This window comes from Ornithorhynchus anatinus, chromosome 17, assembly GCF_004115215.2.
Source record: "Ornithorhynchus anatinus isolate Pmale09 chromosome 17, mOrnAna1.pri.v4, whole genome shotgun sequence".
In the NCBI taxonomy this organism is placed as follows: domain Eukaryota; kingdom Metazoa; phylum Chordata; class Mammalia; order Monotremata; family Ornithorhynchidae; genus Ornithorhynchus; species Ornithorhynchus anatinus.
The window spans coordinates 10,262,731-10,281,675 of record NC_041744.1 but is presented as its reverse complement, the minus strand read 5'-3'; the positions used below and the strand labels follow the sequence as shown (position 1 = coordinate 10,281,675).

Sequence of the window (18,945 nt, the reverse complement as noted above, 5' to 3'; positions counted from 1 at the left end):
TTCTTGCCTGGGCTTCTATCTTCTGACAGATACAATGTGATCGCTACCACTGGTGGGAATTGGTGTCCTACTTCTCCCTGCCTGCTTTTTGGGAATGGTATTTATTAAGCTCTTACTATGAGCCAGACCCTGGTGTAGACACAGGATAATCAGGTTGGACACGGTCCCTGTCCCATGTAAAGCTCAGGGTCTTAATCCCTATATTACCGATGAGGTAACTGAGGCAAAGAACAGTGAAGTGACTTGTCCAAGGTAATACAGCAGAGAAGTAGCAGAACTTGGATTAGAACCCAGGTCCTCCGACTCCCAGACCCACGCTCTTTTCACTGGGCCACGCCGCATCTCGCTTCTCCAACAGGGGCGATACAGCAAGATATTTACGTGAACTAGGATACAACCTAAAGAAGTCCCACCTCTAGCTTTGACCACGGAAAAGATAAGACGGGCTAGAGGCTATTAGGAAGGGCAAAACACATGGGACACTAAAGCCTTTCCTAAATCAAACGGCCTAAAGGTCCCAATTAGTTCCTGCCACTGTGCTCTGCACCCAAGAGACGCTTAAAACTATTTTATTATTTTAATGGCTAACCAACTGAACTTTTGCATTAGGTGATGAAAATTAACTTTTGGGGTCTCCTGGGCCTGTTTGAGAGGGTACCGCTCTAGATCTGTTCATTAAAATGGCAATTTTTGCTGGGATTTTGCTGGGTCTATGAGGACAAATATTCTTTCAGAGACAAGTTACTACTTTCGTTTAGTTAGTTGGTGCTTTCTTTATGACACTTCATCGTCAGACTGTTGCAGCGGGCTTTTGAAAAAGACACTTCCAACGCAACTTCCTCGGGTGTGCTAATTCCTAAGAAAATGATCTGAACCTGCTCCATTAACTCCTCAAAATGATTGTTCACTGTACAAGATGGGAATAAGAGCAACAATATCTGAAACTTACTGGGGCTTGGTCAGTATGGAATCTCCTAATGACAACACCAATATTCTTAATGTTCCTTTCATCCATTCCTTGCCTATCACTTTTAGAAAGTTTTAAATTACTTCCGACAATAAAGTTGCTTTAATTTTTTTATATTAGGAATTTGCTTCTGGCAGAAGCATCAGGAACATTCCTTGGATCTCATATGTCCAAAGAAAAATCATGTTAAAAAGCTCAAATAAACAGAGATGTAATTAACCTGAATTATAAAAGATAACTTTTTATAATATAAACTCTAATGTAGAACATGTTATCTTTGAAAAGCCAAGCAACAGTGAACTGGACATGCATGCATGGATATAAAATCTCCTTTCCTAAAACTAAAATATCTTACACTCTTAAACCATGCTGAAAAAAAGGCAAGTGATTATTGAGAATTGTGTAAATTGGTAAATTTAGGATTGAACTAGATAGGCTTTCACTAAATGAGGTTAAATCTGCATTTTGAATTCTTTCACTGTTGTCTTAATGCTTTGTTTATGCTGGTTGCTTTGGGAGGCTTTTGCCCTATAGGAGGGATGCAATCAAGAGAACAAATCACCTCTTCAGTATACGATTGCATCACTGGATCAACAAACCATATTTAAATGGCAAGCAGTGAAGAAATCAGAGACACTGAGGAAAACAAAGGACTGGTGCATTTTCCACTCTGACAAGACACCAAAAAAAGGTAAAACCAACTTTGAAGCCCTTAGGCTTTATTAGTTCCAACTGCTATTTTAAAATAGGTAGAATGTCCGAATTCCAATTACAAATATTATACTGCCATTTAACTATTTCCTGGCTACCTAACATTTTGCTCTGTTTTATAAATGTCACAAAGTACCAACAGCTTAAGATGAAATACTAATGTTTTCCTCATTTGTTGTTGAAAGGTCCAAAACATTATGCTCATGCTTTGATACTGTCACTTGAAGTAGTAAAATCTTAATATATTGCCAAAAGCAACTGAAAAATTGTACTGATTACAATTTGTAGTCACATGAGTTGATAGGTTTCTTCTACCCATAAGTGGGAGGAAAACTAACATTATCTTCAGCGAACTCTAATTCTATTTTGCTTAGGAAGGTCTACTATCTATATAGTAATTGTGGTATTTGTTAAACACTTACTAGGTGTCAAGCACTGTTCTAAGCACTGGGGAAGTACAGGGTGATCAAGTCAGAGAGAGTCTCTGTCCCACATAGGGCTCACAATCTATATTCCACATAAACAGAGCTGGAGATCTTTCTCTGATCTGATCTTAGATAAAAAAAAGCATTACTCAAATGTTCTTTCAAACACAGAACAAGGATGTTGTTCAAGGTCTGGATGGTCAGTCTACTGCTCCTGCATGGAGAGGTTGATTTACCTGATGGAAGGACTGCTTCTTGGGGGATGGCAATGGGGCAGAGTACAACCCTGGCCTCAACAACAAGCCAAACAGAAATTCCTTCATCACCACCACCACCACAACCATCATCCTCAGTGACAACACCACCACCATCCTCAACGACAACACCACCAGCAGCCTCAGCAACAGCAACACAACCACCATCCACCTTCTTAACACCTAATGGCAGCACCGCACTCAGTACAGTCACCATCCGAGATTTTTTCTTGATGGCAGCTTTGCTGTTCTATGCACATTAGTATGGAATGTATTTGTGACTTTTCTAATTGTGTTTACTCTCTGCTGCATACTGACATCACCAAATGTTGCACTTTACTACCACATGGAATGGGGAGCTGCCATGGTGATGCTGTCTTTTATTTTCATGATTCACAATGCCTATAATGGATACTCAATAAACGCTCTGTGATTATATGCTCCTCGTGGTCAGGGATCATCTACCTAATCTGTTATGTTGTACCCTCCCAAAGGCTTAGTACAGTGCTCTGCACACAGTAAGCGCTCAATAAATACGACTGATCGATCGGTTACCATGTCTCTTTCTTCCAATCACAGACTCGCTTGAAAAACTGATATAAGTCTAATGCACTTTTAAGTCTTGGCTATTTGGCATTTTATACACTCAAATTTGAGCTCAGATGATACCAGAATGGAGGGATTAGAAAGTGGAAGAAACTCTTTGAAGTCACACTCCCTTCTACCAAGAGTAATGGTTTTGTATGGAAGAAAGGTGGATAAGGAAATACATTTTGAAGGCTTTGGTCTCTGGCCCTGCTTCACACCCCCTGGGACATCCTATTTGGGGGAACTTGTTAGGCCAGCTCAGCTGCATCACCGGGCAAATCTGAACTATAAGCAAACAAAAATTCAAAGCCACACACTCAGGAGTTTGATTTACAACTGAATAGGCTTACGCTCATTTTTGTTTTAATGAGAGCTTGTCTGATTGGAACTAGCTCTAGACAAACTAGTCTTCATTAAGAAATAAATTTTAGATAGGAAACAGAATACACACTGACTGCCCCTTTCTGACACCACACAAATATCCCCCAGATTTGAGCACCACTCGGCTGCATCACGATTTACGCAGGGGCCAATTATCTGTTGGCCAGGATTCCCTGGGCACCAGTGATGATACATGAAGCTGCAGACTAGCACCCACATCTCTCCCCATCTCAGTTTGTCCCTTGAAAATGATTGGCAAGAGTCACTTAGGTTGCGCTATCCGAACTCGTGCCCTGTTCCCATTGGAGCAGTTAGGACACCACAATAACGGCCACCACACCACAGGTGTGGATCAATTTATTGAGCCCAGGAGCCACGTACGCTTACCTTCCGCAGTTCAATTGATCAGGGGCACTTACTGAGTACTTACGGTGTGCAGAACACTGTACTAAGCACTTGGGGAAGCACAAAAGAGTTGGTAGACATGATATCTGCCCCCAAGGAGCTTGGAGTCCGCAGGGGGAGACAGACATTGATCTAAATTACAGAATGGGAAAACGTCAGAGTATAAGGCTGGGTACACAAGTGCTGTGGGGTTAGGGATGTGGCGAAAGTCAAGGGCTTATGGCGTACAGATCCAAGTGTAGCACAGGTGATAACTGAGGGGAAAATGGTTAAGGCAAATGAGAGCTGAGTCAGGGAACTGGGCCACTCTTCCTCACTGTCTGCATGATAAGCGCCCAGCTTATATTATTCCAACTGCTCCGGTTTATACAATTCCCATTCCTAGACAAGTCCCATCCGTCTGACTTGGTGTGACACTTCTTATATTCTAACGATTGCCACATTAGGGCTGAAGATATATAAAAAAAGAATGCTTCATGAAACACTCACCTGTACTAAAAACTCTTGGCTTAAAGAGGGAAGTGAGGAAGTTTTCAGGATTTGGTAATGGCCGTGCTTTGAACTCCTGGGACGGGGAAGCGAGAGGCAACAGGGAAAATCGGTGAGGGGACTAAAGAGAACACTCGCAGCAACGGTCACTGTTGGGAAATAGAATATTGAACTGGATAGGCCATTAGCCTGATCCATTAGGGAGGCTGCAGCAGCCTATTTTCCCTGATAGGCACTACCAAAAAGCCAAGAAAATCCCAGGTATTAGCTATGTTGGGGATATTTTCTTGAGGTTTTTCCTGTATGACCCCATACATATTAGAGCACATTTTATGCTGGCAACCACACCAAAGATTTTTCTAGTATCTGACAGTACAATTTGCAAAGGTGATTTAAATGAACTTAAATGTTCCCCAGGATTCTAAGAAGCAGAAGCAGAATTCTGGCTAGGGTTTCTGACTTTTCAAAATGAATGTGAGCTTTACGAGAAAGACCAATCTCCTGAATTGACCTTCATTTCAGGGTGGTGAAAGTTGATCCCCATGCTAAAAGGTATTGGGTCTGAGGGAGTCCCAAATAATACAACTGGAAATACTTGATTTTGAAATAGACCCATAAACACTGGACCATTCTTTGGTCCATTGAGAAGCAGCGTAGCTCAGTGGCAAGAGCCCGGGCTTGGGAGTCAGAGGTCATGGGTTTGAATCCCAGCTCTGCCTCTTGTCCGCTGTGTGACCGTGAGCAAGTCACTTCACTACTCTGTACCTCAGTTCCCTCATCTGTAAAATGGGATTAAGACTGTGAGCCTCATGTGGGCAACCTGATGACCCTGTATCTACCCCAGAGCTTAGAACAGTGCTCTGCACATAGTAAGCGCTTAACAAATACCAACATTATTCTTCTTTGGGAATGGTTTTAATGTAATACTTCCCAATGGCAGGCGGTGGGCTGTAGGTCTGAGAATTTTGCAGTTATTTTGGATTTCAGTGCACAGTTATGACAGCATTAAAGCAAAAAATGAGATGTCCTGAAACTTGGGCAAGGAGGCTCAAAGAGAAAGGAGGGAAGGAAGGGTTCAGCCAGAGATAGAAAACTCCATAAAACCCTCCACTAGATAATCAGCTGCTCACTTGGGCTATATTCTCTCCCACTACACTGTAAGTTTGTTGTGGGAAGGAATCGGGTCTACCAACTCTGTTGTACTGTACTCCCAAGTGCTTAGTACAGTGTTCTGCACTCAGTAAGTGCTCAATAAGTAACGTTGATGATGATGATATTCAACCATCTTTAAGACACAAGGAATTACTGGACTTTGAGAGGCTCATTTTCTTTTGTTTCTCCTAGCAACTTCCTTATATGCACGTCTTAAATGCGCTTTTGGTTTTACATGATTACAGTAATGTGTCCATCTCCCAGAAGGAGAGATGATACTTCTTTTCCCTTCAAGGCTTTACAGTGTAGGTGACTGTGTCCATTCGCAAACAGGTTGTTGAAAAAGATGCACATATTTTGCATAACTCAGAACTAAAGACCACAAAGCAAATACCGTGTTTCTGGCCCTCATCTTCGTAGGCTCGGCAACTATCTTTCAGAAATAAAATGTATAAAATGGCTTGAGTGAAAGCACTTCAAATATCCCTAGCAACTTCTAGTTAGAGCATGAGCATGTTTACTCTGGTTCACAATCCCAATGCTGAAGAGAGTCAGCCACTTCAATGTCTGTCAACTCAGATATTGGGTCATGCTTCCTAACAAATCTTGACATTCATTACATCTGCTATTAAAATCCTGAATCCTAGGCTGGGGAGGGAACAGTGTGGTGTTTCTCTTACCTCCGTGCAATGTAATAAAAAACTGGATTCCCGGCCTTGGAAGTCCCTGCTTGATAGAAGATATTTAATGTTTTCAATGCTTTAAATTCCTCTTTTTCATGTACCTGGTGTCTGAAATTCAAAGGAATTAAGAGCGTAAGTTATAATGGTGGAATCATTCTGGAAGTCTAAATCAGAGGAGAACTGACATGGTTTTCGCACTGTGGTGTGAAGACCTGGGGTATTGGGAAGATTAACGAACATTCTGCTACTGCGGTACTAACTCTCCCGTGCTTCAGAGTTCACTGGGTGTACCTAATTTTGAAGGATGTGTGAAAGGATGCAAACCTGGTCATGAACTCCTCAAATTTGGAACTGGTCAGATTCAGGCTGGACCAGTGGGTATCTGCTACGGGCTTGTGCTCAGGAGGGCCCAGATACGCAAGGAGTGTAGCCATCTTGTCAAAGGGTCGACGTCCAACAGCCTTGTGGTCCCTAAAAACAGTTCACCTTTTAGAGAAACAGCAGTTTTTCCTTTACAGTAACTCCCATAAGTTATTATTTGGTCAAACTTTCCTTTTTCGGGACACTGTGGGTTACTACTAGTTTCACACAGCACATGTAAAGAATATATTTATAGGTCATTTATATACCACGAATAGGTTTATGGGCTTTTGACCCAGCTGTAGGACTTAAATGCCTACGGAAGGTAAAAAAAAAGAGTTCACATCCCATTCTAGAATTCCTAAAGGATAATCTTTTAGACCACCTAACACGGTAATGACAATACTGCTCACCAGTTCTCAGGAAAAGTGGAAAAAAAACCCTACTCCTCAGTTAACTCCATTAAGGGTCTAAGATACACTGGCCCTGATGTTTTGTTACTGCGTGTGGGTCAAAATGGACCTTAATAAAATCTCTGTGAAAAGTGAAAGCATTAAAAAAAAAAATCAGGCAGAGATAAAATTTTCTTGGCAGATCAAGATTCCAAATGTAAGTAAATTGTTTATTCTGAAACCTTACGTAATGAAATGTAATTTTTTTGAATTGTGACATGGTCCTTTCTTGCAGACTTCAGTGTTCAACTAATCTAATGGTCCTGTCAGAGACGAGGAATTTCTGATGCAAATACAGGAATCTCGGGAAATCGACCAATACCTTTGCCTAGGTTCACCTGATTCCCTAGCCACCCTCTAAAATACAAATTGGGCCTTGAATCCCATCTCAGGATTTTTACTTCATTTACTCCTCTATCAACTATCTGAAATACCAGATGCCAGAAAGCTTGAAAAATGTTTTCCCCCCTCTTCATTTCTCACTCATCTAGGAGAGATAGGAAATAGGAGTTTATTTATGAGGGGGAAAAAAAACCTAAGCCCTCTGTCAAGCAAGAATTCTTCAAGGAGGAGAAAAATCAGAACAGCCCTTGTAAATGCCAAAGACACATAATGAATTGCTAATTATAATAGAAAGTTCTTTTGCAGAATGACACAACCTTGCTCTAAGCATTGCCAAATTTCCCCCCCAGGCCCCTTGGAATTGTCAACGTGCAAAGCACATAGTAGCTTTAAGTCTGTAAACAAATGGCTTGCTCTGGAAACTTTAGTAACAGATCCTTCGTGAGTTCCTCATGGGCAAGAAATGTGCTTATCTCCACCATACCGTTTCCTCCCAAGCACCTATTACAGTGTTTGAAACCCAGTAAGGGTTCAGTAAATACCACTGATTGGTAAGTGGTAAATTTATTGGCATCTACAGTTGGCACAGTGCAATGGTACTTAATATTTGAGTCCTCTGGTGAAACTGTTCTTAAATCATAAAGTGATCAAGAGGCCACATTCTTTGGGATTACCGCACTGCAAAGGACAGGAGTGACTCATGGTCCTGAGTCCTTGGAGCTGTGACGAGTTGGACCCAAGTGGATATTTGTCACATGTTTCCACAAAGTCCTTCCTCCTTTTAAAGCCCGCTTTGGGCTGGAGAGGGGTAATGCTTTTGCATAGACATGATAACTCCGGTGGTTCACTAGCGCTCTTACAGCCTCCTAGGACAAACACTATGGCCAAAACATTACCCTATTCCATCTAGAAATAAGAGCCTCTGCCCACCACTGTCAGGGATAAGCAACAACAACATCTGTTTAGTGCATACTATGTGCCAAACACTGTACTGACAGGGTAGATACAAGATGCTCAGGTCAGACCTTGGCCCACATGGAGCCTACGGTCCCTTCTCCCCATAGGAGAGGGATTGAGGAGGAAATTCCTACTTGGACATTTGAATGTTGGAAAGGAGGTAGCCATTGTTCACTCAGGTCACTTGGCCTTAAGCAGCAAGGAGTCCAAAGTTTATAATTTTGCTGTTGATATTTTTCCTGGAAGAATTTTCACCATTCTGTTTTCTTAAACGGTTGACTTTTTCCAGTGTGTCTGCTCCCATCCACCTATTAAACTAACAGCATTTTGTGGATCAAGGACTATGTTGGAATTAAAGACCCAGTGGTTAGGACCATGCATTGCTCACTGAAGGATTTAACAGGTATTGATGGCTTGAGGTCTGATTTCTTTTCCGATCTCAATCAGATCTCGTCAGACCCCCTTGAGAAGAGCTGGAACCAGCCCGAAGGCACCAGTCCATTATATTTTAGCCTGTAAAATTTCCAGGGCAATTTATTAAGACTGATTGCAGCACCACCACCTCTGGCTTACTGATTTATTATCCTATCATGGCTTTTGTTTGCAACATAATTTTTCAGTATAAAAACCGGTGACCGCCGCCCTCTTTAAACCTCGATTTTTAATTCATCGAGACAAACTGCATTTTTAACATGCATGTTAAATCCTTTCACGATGATCTTAAATGCATCGTCAACCTTCCTCACTACTCCCAAGATTTAGGTACCCCACCTGTTGCTGGAAAGATATTGGCCGATCTTTTCTTGGTTGTTCCAGAGCAAACGATGTAAAGCAAGTACATTGCCATCACTGATGAAGGAGAGGCTGTGATTTACTGAATCGCTTGCAGGACAATCAGACGCTATATCGAGGAAAAACCTACAAACATACCAAATTGCTCAGTTAGGGTTCTCAGCCCAATCCAGCATCTGACCCTTACAGATCACAATGTATTAAATTTCTTTGTGGAACAAGTCTTTCACAGACTACATACAAAACCAAAAGGGTGTTAGTTAATGCAACAATACCCTAGGCAATCCACTGAAGAAGAATAACGTAGTGATATTTTTTCCAGATTTTTATTTAAAACAAAATCCTGATTAAGCCAATGGCCCCATTAAACAAAAGATGAGAACCTTTAACCAAGACAAAAGAAAATGAGGACTCCATCGCCTCTCGTCTCTAACCCACCCAACACAAAAAAGAGTAAGAACTATGTGGCAGTTACTTGCCAAAAAGCATATGGTCTAGTCAAACTGGAAAAACAAATGGTAGAGAACAGAACATTCTCAAACACTTTTTGCATTTCATCAGGAAGAACTCTGCAAAGGCGTTTCAAGTCGCTGCCATGTCGCTTACCTTCGGGCTGCATCGAAGTTGCTTTTCACAAAGTCATTAAAAGGCCTCATATGCTCTTCTTTTGTGAACAGGACATGATTGGCAATACTCTGAAGTATCTACATGATAACATAGTATTAGAAACCTTTGCACGTACGCATCAGGGCAATCAAATCCATACACCTACTCTGGAAGCCATTTCTACGTACAGTGAGTGAGCCAGTCATGTCAGAGTGGAATTCACTTCTCTCGATTCAATAAAATGTATGTAATCTCCAAATGTATGAATTACATTCATTTCCCAAACTTGGTAATGATTAAATAACAAAGCTTGAACCCCTTTTCAAGAAGAGATGTTCAAAGCTTTCCTGAGGCTGGCAGAATCCTCCTACACTCTGCCAGCTTTTTCACCAGCACAAAACTCAGCGGGAAAGACTCTTGGAGAAGATGCCGGGAAAAAAATAACCCAATTTTTTGGGGGGTGGGAGGGAGGGAGTGTTAGGCAGACCAAATCAATGTAATAGCCTGACAGCTGTGTGAACAAAGCCCTTCTCTGCTTTCCTTCCCATTCTGCAATCTCAATTATCCCCAGAGGAAATACAGCAGGCAGGCCCCACCAGTGAAAAGGCCATCACTGTACAGGACTAACTCACTGATGGGGGTGACCAAGTTATAACGGACTTCCTTTCTGGTAGGCTGGCTGCCCAATAGACGTGGAAATGGCCTTATTGTGCTCAATTCCCCAGGCCCTAATAGGATCTCCCCTTCTGAAGAGTTAACCGACGGTAATCTAAACGGGAAATTATTTTTCATTTGCGAACCATCCTTTCATGATGGTATTCCAGATCGGGCATTGGGCCACATAGGCAATGAGAAAATTAACAAAGAAGTGGGAGAAAATATGCAATTTATTCTAACATGTTTCCAAATGTATTTTGAACTTGGAAAGCTAACACCTAGCAGACAAAGCACAGTTCGGTTTTGGAGTGAAATGGAGGATATTTAAGGCAGCTAGAAAAGTAAGACTCCAAGGCCCATATGCAGCAATTTAAAACTTCACCTTTGACATTAACTTCAAGCCCCTCTCAATTCTAGGCGGAGGCTTTTTATCTAAGATCCCAGCCTCATACGGCGAGACAATGGCAGGATTGATGAATCTGAGGAACATGGCACTTCCTACTGCACCAATACTGTTCTGAGGAAAACGCTGGCTAACCACCTAGAAGGAAAGAGTGGAGCATTATGAGTGTGCAGTTTGGAGAAAAATGATGAGGTGGGGGAAAAGAATGATAACGGTAAGATGCTCAGGATCTACTAGTCACTCCAGATAACACAACTGTCTAGACGTATGGGAAAAAAAAAATTTCTTATAACAGCTTTTATAGTCTTCCTCATTGGACAGTCAACAGTGCTTCATACCTAATTCTATTTTGGTAGCATCTCAAAACATAATTACAACGTAGAAGAAGGGAGAAAAATGAAATTGACATGAGTTAGGAAAAGAGCTCTTAATTTCAAAGCCGAGAAGGTATAACTGCTCTAAAGGTTTACTAAGGCAAACAAAGAGGACTGCATCTTCCACCGAATCTTTCAACGTTCCCAAGGGAAACGATGGTCTTAGAAAGTGAGAATATGGACAGTGCTTTTACGTAGAAGCTACTCTTGCAGTTTCATGTTCCTGAAATAAATCTGGGGTGAATGACACATATTTGGCCACAAACCATTCTTCCAACTCAGACAGTTTCTTCAGTAACCCACTCTTTGGGCAAAAGCCAAGTTTAACCCTTCTTTCGGGTCCCTGTTGAGTTAAAATGAAAGTGTTACTTACAAGTAACGCTACTGTCAGTTCCTTCTCTTCACCATCATGCTTTACACCATAAGGACTTTCATGTTATTTTAACCATGGAGAAGGGGGAATTCTTTGGGACCTAAAAGAAAAAAGGACCCCACCAGCAGGAGAGAGAGAACACCCAAAGATCCACCTCAGTTCAGCAAGTTTTGCCAAATCATTTAAAAGTAAATCAATAAATAAAAATTAGGTTTCAGGAGAAGACTTGCTGTGTGGGCCAGGAGATGAGTGTGAATATTCAACATTTAACAGTATTTCCTCCATCTGCCTATCTCAGGATGGAGGTGAGGGATTTGTAGAGGGAAAATTAGAGGCACCGACTAGAAAAGACTTTCTTTTTCTGCCTCCAACTACCTCGTCAAAATACTCCTCTTCACATGAGCTCATTACAGCCTGGTATTCAGAGTTCTCAATACTTGCAGGGTTTTGTTGGGTTTTTTTAAACTCTGACTGGACTGGGGTCTATCCATTCTTGTTACAGTTTTAATCTAATTCACTGGGGATATCGGTGAAAGGGGCCCCGCCTTCCCTGTATTGAAGCCTTGCTCTCTGAAAGGTACAGCCACTGGCTCCTATCTAGTTCATTAGGTCTCCGATCAAATGAAGGAAATGGAGAGAGCCTGGTTTCTGACTTCAGTTTTAATGAGCACATACCTCTCTCGACATGGATCTGCCATATCTTAACTCACTAGAGACCAATAACGTGTACTCCCTCCTACTTAGATTGTAGGGCCCAAGTGGGACAAGGACTGTGTCTGACCTGCTTATAACGAATCAACTCCAGCACTTAGCACAGTGCTTGGCACATACTAAGCACTTAATACAATTATTTTTAATATTACCTACAGCCTAGATACCTATACTGCAATGAACTTTATAAGGACTTGAAGGCAAGAGGTTCTACATGGAACTATTCATCTCACTGTGTGAGAAAGGATAGAAAGACTGATCCATGCTCTTCATCTTCCATTCATATCTCTAGAAGTCCAGTTCAGCCTTTCAAATAAGGAAATAAATTTGAATTTGCTGATGCTTCTAGTAATTTACTCTTCTGCATAATTACAAAGTAGTTCCACTCTTCCTCCGCATGGCAAAAATAAACCCACGGGTGAGAAAGAGGTGTAAGAAAAATATTCCTAAATATACGTCTTTAAGCTGATTAAGTGGGCTTTCTTCCTCCCAAAAGCCCAGGAGGCTGCAGTTGTTCAGTTTGGCTCCCAGGGCAGTAAAATGAATTTAGAATTGAGTAGACAGAGGACTCAAAACTCTGAAATTGGAAGGAAAGAAAAAATATCAATCAAAATCTCTGCCCATTAGCTCGTTGCAATTTTCCAAGTGGGACCTCCAAATTGAGAAATCTGGTGTTCTGGGGAAGACTAGTGAAACAGGTTTGTAAAAACTGGCTGCGCTGCAGAAAACTTTAAAATTGGAGCTGAAGGTCTTCGTCAAAATCGGAGATCTATTTTCAGGGACAGTCTTGAGGAACTTAAGAGTTGTTGGGTGGCTTGGTCGAGAACAGCAGCTCACTGCTACCTGAAAATGTATTTCCATAAAACGTAGGGTGGTAAGCCCGGTCAAAAAATGATGATGGCACTGATTATTGGGATTCTCCTTAACGTCCTTGGGCAAAATATATAATGAATTAGAAAGCTCTCCTTATTTGATGGTTTGCTACTTTTCTGATAATGTTGGGAAAACTCACAACTACTGACTAAACACTATATACAAAGTTCCAAGTAATATTCAGATACAAATGCCAATGTTCCATTAACTTATTTCATGACAGACCTCCTGAGAGTATGTTCTTTCATTTTAGAAATGGGTAGCAGATAATGTTGTGGTAATTCCTTTTCCAGATGCCCATCTGTGACGATTTAAATGTAGGCCTACTTTGTAGACAGAGGTAAGGACTAATTTGACCTCTGGAGGCCTCCTCAGCCTGAGAATTCCATGACTACATAGTGGAAATCTTACATTCAAAACCAATATTAAACATGTAGCCTTAACCTATGGGAGCATTCTCTTTCTGAGGTTTTAAAAGGCTTTTAAAAACTTGATCATTGTTCAGTCAGTGTAGGCAAAACACCCTTCCCCTCCCTTCAGCACTGTACTCATTTGTATATATTTTTATTACCCTATTTATTTTGTTAATGAGGTGTACATCCCCTTCATTCTATTTATCTTATGTTGTTTTGTTTTTGTCCGTCTGTCTCCCCCAAATAGACTGTAAGCCCGTCATTAGGCAGGGATTGTCTCTATCTGTTGCTGAATTGCATATTCCAAATGCTTAGTACAGTGCTCTGCACACAGTAAGCATGCAATAAATACTATTGAATGAATGAACAAACACAAAAGACATAAATGTCACACTGGGGATTGAATAATTGTCATCCTGCTGAACAATCAGCCTGTAAAGGGGGCACCTGGATGAACTTTTTCTCTAGTAACTTGCCATGGGCCTATTAACCATGAATCCCTTTAAAAATTTATGAGCATTTTACCTACGAATTTATCCAAATCCTTCTTGAATTACTTATGTTCTTATTGTCTAAAATGATCGAGCAGAGGACAAAAAAAATTACTTAAAAAACTCCCGAGAGTGCTGTTTCATTTAGGACCTGACCTAGAGATTTCATTTTTTTTCCTTTTAAAACCCATTGTCAACATTTGGTCTCCACTGGCTTTTCTAGTTCATGCCCTTTCTGCAAAATCACTAAGTTTGGAACTTCTTGATGGATCATTCACAACCACTTTCAACCTTTGATACTGAAAGTCACATTGACACGAAACTTGAAGTTGGGAGCCGAAGGATCTTTAAAAATGGCAGGCCCAGCTTTGATTAGTTTTGAAGCTTCAGTGGACAACACTTCACTCTATGGAAATTATGGGAAAAAAACCAAGTACAATTAGGAAACATTTGAGCGAGTGGACAATTCAGAAGTGCTGACAGTATGTTGGGTCACATATTATACAGCAATATTCAGGTAAAGCTTTGGATATATTAAGTGTAAATAACACGGGCTTCCCTGATTAACAGAAAACGAGATGGTTAACTACTTGAAATTCCTTTTACCTAATTTTTGTAAGACTAAAACACTTCTTTGAGGATTTGCAGCTGTATAGGCTATTTTATCAGAGGGAGGGGTGTTCTTTAAGGTCACCTTTAGTTTTTCTAGGAAAAGTGAGAAAACATGGAAATCCTGGTGGTACAAGGCTTAAAGATGAAAGTTATAAGTCATTCAGCTGATTTCAGTTGTGTGTGCTTTTAAAAGGGGAGTTACCTGTTCTCCCAAATCCCCCCTCTCTCTAACCTGCTAAATCTTAAAGAACATGATGTTTTCATCCAGCTTAAGAGAAGTGGAGTTTTAGAACTAGTTGATCACCCCACAGTTTCTTTCCAAAACACATTTAGTCACAAATACAAGAATCTGGTTTCGTTTATAATAGACACTTTGGGTAAGAAACTGAATTGCTGAGAATTTTCGGTCCTACGAAAATAAGTAGCTTGCCGACCTTTGGCTCGTTTTTTGAAAAGAACACTTGCTGAGTTTAATACATTTTTCTTCATTTTAGAAGTAACAGGATTTCAAATTTATCATGTATTTAAGTTGAAAAAAAGAAATGAGAAAAAACATTGTGTAAAATGAATTCTTTTTTGCAAACTTTCAAGGGACGGTGCAGTAAAATCTGATTTTTTAAAAAAGAAAGATCCCTTTGCTCTATGCTTTTCTTCCAAAAGGTGATAATTAAGGGGGATGCCCTGATTTATGGCTGGCAAGGCTGAGTATTTAAGATGTGTCATTTTGATTCCATTAAAAAAAACCTCTTTAAATTTCAGCTTTACAAATAAAAGTTATCTCATGAAATTTATGGCACACTGTCTTGTATGGCCACACGAAAACGTCAGTACAGTGTAGACTTAGGAAGCAGAACAGATCTTCTATCTCCATCTTAATAAATGCTGCTAGGAAACCAATTCCAGGAAGCACTATTTATATACTTTTTTAAAAATACCAGTGGAAGTGTTAGTTTGTCTAAAGTGTTGCCAGTGATCATAGAAACAAGGAGGCTAAGTTAAAAACTATAAACTTCTAATTTGAATCCACACACTTTCTGGTGAGACTTCTAGTTTAAGAATAACCGAGTCACTCAATCAAATTAGCTACCAGCCAAGCGTTCCTTTGATGACGCAATCTAAAACCAATACAACCAAATACAGACGTGTTTGAGTGGAAACAAGACCCTCATATTAAAAATCACCGAGACAGTAACACATACTAGGTGCTTCTACTATGTGCAAATTTTTCAAATATCCGCTTACTGCTTACTTCTAAAATGAAATGGAATTCATGGGAATAAAATCATTTAATTACAATAAATACCATCTTTGATTGGTTACCCAAAGAGCTAAAGCATTCTCTCCCACATTTTCCCGACCCAGCTCCACCCTGATTTTCTGGTAGAAAAAGGGAAAGACATTTCCATTTAGAAACGATAAACTTGCAACAGGAAATTCTAACCCTGGGAAGATACATTCTGAACATAAAGTGGCACCTTTTCAGTCCAGTCTATACTGGATTTTATCGAGAACACATCTTGCGTCGATCTGATGTTACGACTTACATTCCCTCATGATTTTTCCAGGTGGCCCCATAACATCTGTCCCGATGTAGGAAACGCTTTTCAAAACTCAACTTTAACCTATACACTTAAGAAATGACTTCGGAAAATACTTCCAGTAAAAACAACATTAAAATCAAAACCCCAAAGCAATTACATAACTTTAAGAGGGCAACAAGTTAAAATGGACTACAGACGTGCTCTAGAGAAACATGAAGCCGGGATTTTAGTCTGTAAGGTGCGCTGCGCAGCGGCATTAGCGGAACAGTGAGTATTAGCATTAGGACTAGTTGCTGATTTCAATAGAACAGCTGGATGCTCTGTTAACTCACATGCTGAGAAGTGGGACGCAGAGGAATTAGAATGAAATACTTCATCAGGCGAGAGAGAGAGAGAGAGAGAGAGAGAGAGAGAGAGAGAGCCTTAGAGTCCAACACTACGGGAGGTTAGATCGACATACACCCTCTAGAAGAGAGCCCTACCATCGATATACTCTGAAACAAGGGCCAGAGGAAGAGCGGGAGAGGAGCAAAGGGAGCGAATAGGATAACGGTCCGGGCCTCAGGACAAGTGGGGCCTTTGGCAGCTGAGGAGAGCTAACTGGTCGGGAGGCCTCTGGGCCATCCCCGCCTCAGCAGACCAGTTGGCAGTACTGGTCTGGGATGGGAGAGGCAAACCTGCAGACCTAGGCCACAGAAGACTGTGGAGCCAACGGCAACCCAAAGCCTCCCCCGGCCGCGGAGGGCCGACGTTTTGCGACACGGTACCACTTGCCACCTCTGCAGATTGCTCTGGCCGGGGCCCCAGACTCTACGCTGCTCTCCACCCCAAAGAACGCCTGCTTTCCCACTGGAGCGGGCTACGGAGGAGGCAGCTGTGCAACAGCAGCAGCAGCAGCAATCGATCAAAGGTATTTATTGAGCGCTTACTGCGTGGTGATCACTGCGCTGAGTGCTTGGGAGGTCACGATACGACAGAGTTGGTAGCTACGTTCCCTGCCAGGCTCCCAGTTCCGACTCAAGGTGTGAATCTGAAATCCCAGCCTCCCGATGTGGGGAACTCCATGCCCCGGGGTCCTGACCTGATGTGAGACTGGCTTTTGTAATAGCACAATTCCACCAAAGCAGAAACGAGTCCTCTGAATGGAAGGAATGTGTTCCTTGCTCAGAGGCTAGGAGAAGCATCGTTTTACTAATTTCTTTCTCCTGAACGAAGTAGGAATCAAAATGAAATCTATACATTGTGTTTACTTGCAAGCCAGACACTATTAGGCTCTAAAGCATCTTGGTTTGTATTTCAGGAGTCTCAGTAAGGGTCTGGGTGTCATTTTTTAGTCTCTTATTTCGTCTGTGAAGAGCTGACGGTCTTCACTTGGGGAAGAAAGGAAACTCAAGGTCCTACTGGCTACCTCTCACAATGACGTTAGGCCTTTCTGGGCCCAGTGAATAGGTCTGCCTTTGCAGTTAGAGCAAATACTTAATTTTCCCTGCTACGGACAGATACTTACCCTTACTGAAAGTCCAAAAAGTTATTTTCCCTTCAAGTGACTAAATACAAAAAAAATTCCCTGCCTCATATTTCTGTGCATATCAGTCAGTAAAAGAGTGAGATTTTTAAGAATAATATCAGTATCTCCAACTGCATACCAAACTTTCACGATTATGCATTTAATATTTTGGATCTAAAGACAATATATAAAAATAAAATTCAATTTTGAAATTACTACTATACTTCTGTTGGATTTATAAATAACTCAGATTATCAAAGTGGAGGGTTGTTTCAAGTTAATAAAATAAAAACATTCCCCCATATACTTTGCCAGTAATAGAACATACTCTGGCTGAGTTTATCCTTTCAAAGCACCAGGCTTTCAAGTTGTAAATTCAAAGTTGATTCTCTTGAATTCAGAGATAGTCTGCCTTTTGATTTTTGCGCTAAACAAGCACAAGCATTAAAATTCTCGGCAGACTGACTAGGCAAAATGTGAGGAAAAATGGTCACTTAGCAACAAGTAAAATTTTGAGAAGAGAAACTTTATCCCTTCTAGATCCCACACTTCTAGTAAAAAGAAACCACTTACAATAACTGCAGACCCAGAAATAACACACTCGGCACTTCCTAAAGCCTTGAAATTAAGTTTCTTTTGCATTCACTCCCAATTAGAAATGATGGCAAAAATAGAACAATTAAACTAAGAAATGTACCCCCTTGCCCCCCACCCCAATATGCCTTTTGCTGAAATCAAATAGGCACACAGAGAATATTTTAAAATGTGACTCAATCCCAGGGTTAATTGAAATGAAAGCTATTTTGTGCCAGAATTAGTAGAATGATTTTACAGTGAAGGTCAAATAGGCTGAAGTGAAGATGCTCTTAACAAACGGCAGAGATTGTTTTGTTTTGCTTTGAAAGAAATGGCTAATAAAAAGTACTCCAAACTTACTGATTTTTTGTTTTCCTTTTTTTCTTTTACTGTAGCTTTATTCAGTAGAGAGTGGCAAGTTGCCTACAGAACAGAGATGAGCACAAACAAGTCACAGCACCAACTACATACAGCAACAAAAACAATGTTGACTTGTACATAAAATTACACAATAAAATGTAACACAAACAGAACAGAAAATGAGATATTTATCAACTAAAGTTTGATGATGGATTTTAATTCTGACTTTTTATTGTATTACATTTTATAATTAAAGGACTAAATAACAGAGCAAGAAATGTTGGGGTTTAATCATTTCTACTATTTCTGGCTACAGTAAGGGCATATGTTGGTTGATAATCACAAAGTCAGGCATTAAATTATTATTTCTAATTTTCAAACATTATCCTTTCCCAAGCAGATTGAGGGATTTATTGAAAAAAACCCAAACCTGACATTTCAGATAAATTTGAAGCCAAATTGGAATATAAATAATATAAAGCTTATTAAA

General features: G+C 40.6%; 1 protein-coding gene across 5 annotated transcripts in view; it reads right to left on the bottom strand.

Moving 5' to 3' along the window:
- NF1 (neurofibromin 1) overlaps nt 1–18,945 on the bottom strand; it is a 184,711-nt gene that overhangs the window by 78,914 nt on the left and 86,852 nt on the right. For 4 of the 5 annotated variants that reach the window (XM_039914576.1, XM_039914575.1, XM_039914574.1 and 1 more), the window contains 6 exons: nt 18,456–18,518; nt 10,604–10,762; nt 9,565–9,662; nt 8,938–9,084; nt 6,380–6,526; nt 6,053–6,163 (listed from right to left, as the gene is read on the bottom strand). In XM_039914576.1, the coding sequence (XP_039770510.1) occupies nt 6,053–6,163; nt 6,380–6,526; nt 8,938–9,084; nt 9,565–9,662; nt 10,604–10,762; nt 18,456–18,518 (725 nt within the window). The remainder of the gene's footprint in view (nt 1–6,052; nt 6,164–6,379; nt 6,527–8,937; nt 9,085–9,564; nt 9,663–10,603; nt 10,763–18,455; nt 18,519–18,945) is intronic. The other variant, XM_029082637.2, reaches the window with a different exon arrangement.